Source organism: Rhipicephalus sanguineus, chromosome 3 (assembly GCF_013339695.2).
Source record: "Rhipicephalus sanguineus isolate Rsan-2018 chromosome 3, BIME_Rsan_1.4, whole genome shotgun sequence".
Lineage (NCBI taxonomy): Eukaryota > Metazoa > Arthropoda > Arachnida > Ixodida > Ixodidae > Rhipicephalus > Rhipicephalus sanguineus.
This window is the reverse complement of record NC_051178.1, coordinates 118629167-118632590: the sequence shown is the minus strand read 5'-3', so window position 1 is coordinate 118632590 and position 3424 is coordinate 118629167. Positions and strand designations below refer to the sequence as shown.

At 46.5% G+C, this 3424-nt stretch overlaps 1 protein-coding gene across 1 annotated transcript in view; it reads left to right on the top strand.

Moving 5' to 3' along the window:
* Positions 1–462: 462 nt before the first annotated feature.
* The window catches only part of LOC119385785 (integral membrane protein GPR155-like), a 130483-nt gene continuing 127521 nt past the window's right edge, over positions 463–3424 (top strand). The window contains exon 1 of the mRNA XM_037653169.2: positions 463–621. Coding sequence (XP_037509097.2) covers positions 463–621 — 159 coding nt within the window. The remainder of the gene's footprint in view (positions 622–3424) is intronic.

The following is a 3424-nucleotide window of genomic DNA, read 5'->3' as shown; positions in this document are numbered from 1 at the left end:
AATTTACCGATAGTTTTGCATCACTACTTTGAAGACGCATCGTGAGGGCCGTGACAATTGCTGCACTTGCGATGTTCTGCATGACAGGTTTCTGTGCTGTGCGACTCTGAGCATCGCGAGCACACAGCAGAACTTGTGCAAACGGCGCTGACATGTCCCATCTTACAGCAGTTCCGACATTGAAGAGGTCTTGGTACGAACGGCCGTACTGCGTGTCGAAAATGCCCAACTCTGACTTGCGATGGAAGACTGTCACCCTTGAAAACAAGTTTTACACATCGCGAATTCCCAAGACGACGGGCTTGCAAGATGATACATCCTTCCGTCACCGGCTTGATGAGAATGGGAAAGTCGCTTTCGCTGATGGAAGTGATTCCTGTGTGGAACGCTGGTTACAGTCTCTGCGATTTTTCCCGTTTTTATTTTGTGTTTGCACAAGACGCCGTTCTTGTGACTGCAAAAATGGACGTGGAATCACCTGGGCCCCCACCCTTACCTTCCACGTCGTCTGTGGCCGCTCCAAGGAAGCGCTCCGGCCACCCGAGCGACGCCGACAGTGAGGACACGCTGATATACTCTACAGCCAGCGACGAGAGCTCGGATGAAAGCGACTTCGTGCCCGTGACAAGGCGTAAAGCGAAGAGAAGGCTACTAACGACGTCTCCTTCAAAAAGTAAGGCTACCACGAATACGCAAGAGGAACCGGTTCACACTATTTTGTTTGTTCCGCTGACTGCTGCTGAAAGTATGAACCGGCTTAATCGTCAAGCCACATCTATGACTCTTGAGGCGCTCGTTCCGGGACAAATAAAAGATGTGAGAATCAATGGTCGCAAGAATGTTCTGGCGATAGACGTTACGCAACGTACTGCTCTGGACGTATTGAGCAAGGTCAATGTGCTGGGGAACATCAATGTACGTTCTTACATCCCAGACGGCAAGGACTCTACGGCAGGTGTTATTTTATTCCGTCACGTAGAAAGTTATAATTTGTGAACGAGAAGAACGCCTACCGAGGTGCTCATTTTCTGTGAATCACAATCCCAACAAAAGCCAGGAGCATAATGTCATCATGTCAACATCGGAAATAAACCTGGCGCGCCTTATTATTTCTATCGCAGTCGTAAAATAATCTGTCCGTCCAAGCGCAAGGAAATGCACTGACAACGGTAGTCTTTTATGCAGTTCCGGCGCTTTTAAAACCTATACTTTGATGACGGACTTGCTGCGACAGTCAGGCGAAACTTCCGCAACTGCTGTGGAACCCGTTTCAACCGTCTTGTTTCTTCATCTTGATAAGCATTATTCGTTAACCAGTGTTCTGAGTATACGTACAACGCCGTTCGCTACGGTGTAGAGCGCGCAGTCAACTTCGGTTACAGGATCTACAAAAAAACTTGTATCGCTCTTAAGCTTCACCTTTAAGAGTGGAACGCGGTATAGTGTTATCGGCCGGGCCCTGTTCGCATATCTTTCTCATTCGCTTGGTACTTCGCTTCTCGGTGGATACTTCAATCGTGCCGTGAGGGAAGGAACATCTGTGCGCTTGATGGCCATTGTAAACCCTCGGGGCACCTACTGCAAGCACTGTGGCGAAGTACTCACGCTTCTTGAAGGCAATACGCGCAAGCTACACACTTTGTTGATGCTGTGGCTGACGAAGATGACGGTGACGAATTATAGCCGAGCCCTTTGTAATGGGTTGGCAGCTTTCGACTACCCACTGGTTACGCGTCCGCATAGTGTGACGTCCGCTGCGATTCTACGCTTCTATCACGCAATCATCAGCTGTTAACATGACTCCTTGCGCGGCGTGACGACTGTATAAGGTCTTTCTCCGAAGTATAGTTTCAAGCGTTGGCGGGGCTCTATGGTAGAATACTTGACGGCAACGCAGAATGCCGTGGTAAAATTCTGGCTCGAGCCCTGATTTTTATTCCTTGCATCCATCTGGATTTTCCCGGAAAACGTCGATTTTTTGCTCATGACCGACGCCGCCCACGCGGACACCGACAGCTACACCGCATTTTCTGCGACACGGGATTTTTGACGCTATCGCGTTAACAAAAGCGCCTAATAGGTTGCTTATATAGCCCGATGTTTACCCTTCTTATTTGCATATGCGGAGCACGCGCTGGACCACAAATATTGCATCTCGCGTGCGCGTACGCTTCATCGGCGCCTTCGTTTTGCCATAGCGCGGGTCCTTCGTGCGGTCTATACACCTGCAGTGAACGGCACTGTACGTTTATCAAGTACACAGATTGTGAGTTTTGTGACATTTGGACGAATAATTTTACCCGGCCAGCCTTAGACGTTCGTAATTGGGGTGACTCCTATCAATAATTCACTTCCTAGGAAGAGTGCGCACATAGAGTAGCCTTGAGAACTTCTACAGATTCGTACTAAGCTTTCAAATTCAGGAGGACAAAACTCGCTGAAGACTTTTTAAATGCTGGGAAGCTTTGACACAAAAAGCAAGTAAATGACTTCCACGAGTATTCAGGTGTGCCGTTTTTCTGCACGGCTGCGCCGCGACAGAGCAAATACGGAAGTGCACTTCCGCCATTGAAGCTGCATGCACGGCACTCGAACATACTTACCTCCATAATTGGTCATTAATTAGCGATGTCTCTCGAGGCTTCCTTGAGGTCAAGTCAAAAAGCCATTCACGGTTGCCGCGGTACTCCATTTCCGTCCAATTAGAGTACTAAGCCATCGATTTTTACTGCGAAAACAAGCACTAATATAAGGGCGTATTGTTGAACCAAAGTGTGGTAAGGGTGACCTGAAGAATTTAAATATCGGAAGTTAACTTCCGCACTCGTAAAGTTGGCCGTTTCTTTTTTTTTTTGTTCGAGAAGCACTTCTATACGTAGCCGTGCATGTAAGCGGATGTCGCCATAAGTTATTGGCCAGTAAAAGTCAAAGTAGCGAATAAGTTTCGAATTACCTGCAAACGGTTTTATACTGACAACTCGGAAGTTCTGTGATATTTACTCGTTATTTGCGAAGTGCATTTTCTAACATGTATGCATCCTGCTCGTTACATAACTGTTATGCCTTGTATTACAGATCAAAATGTAATTGTTCCTTACTGTTACGGATGCAGCTTGAAATAATTAGTCAAAAAGTTCTTGTGTGCGTTTGTTGCTGTTAAGAGAGAGAGAGAGGGATAGAACAAACTTTCATTCTGAGCACTCGGCTGCTCACCCGAAGGTCGCGGGTTCGAACCCGGCGAAATGGAGGCGAAATGTTAGATGCCCGTATACTGTGCGATGTCAGTGCTCAGTAAAGAACGCCTCTATTACGGCGTGCCTCATAATCATATTGTGGTTTTTGCACGTAAAACCCTAGATATTATTATTATTATTATTATTATTATTATTATTATTATTATTATTATTATTATTATTATTATTAT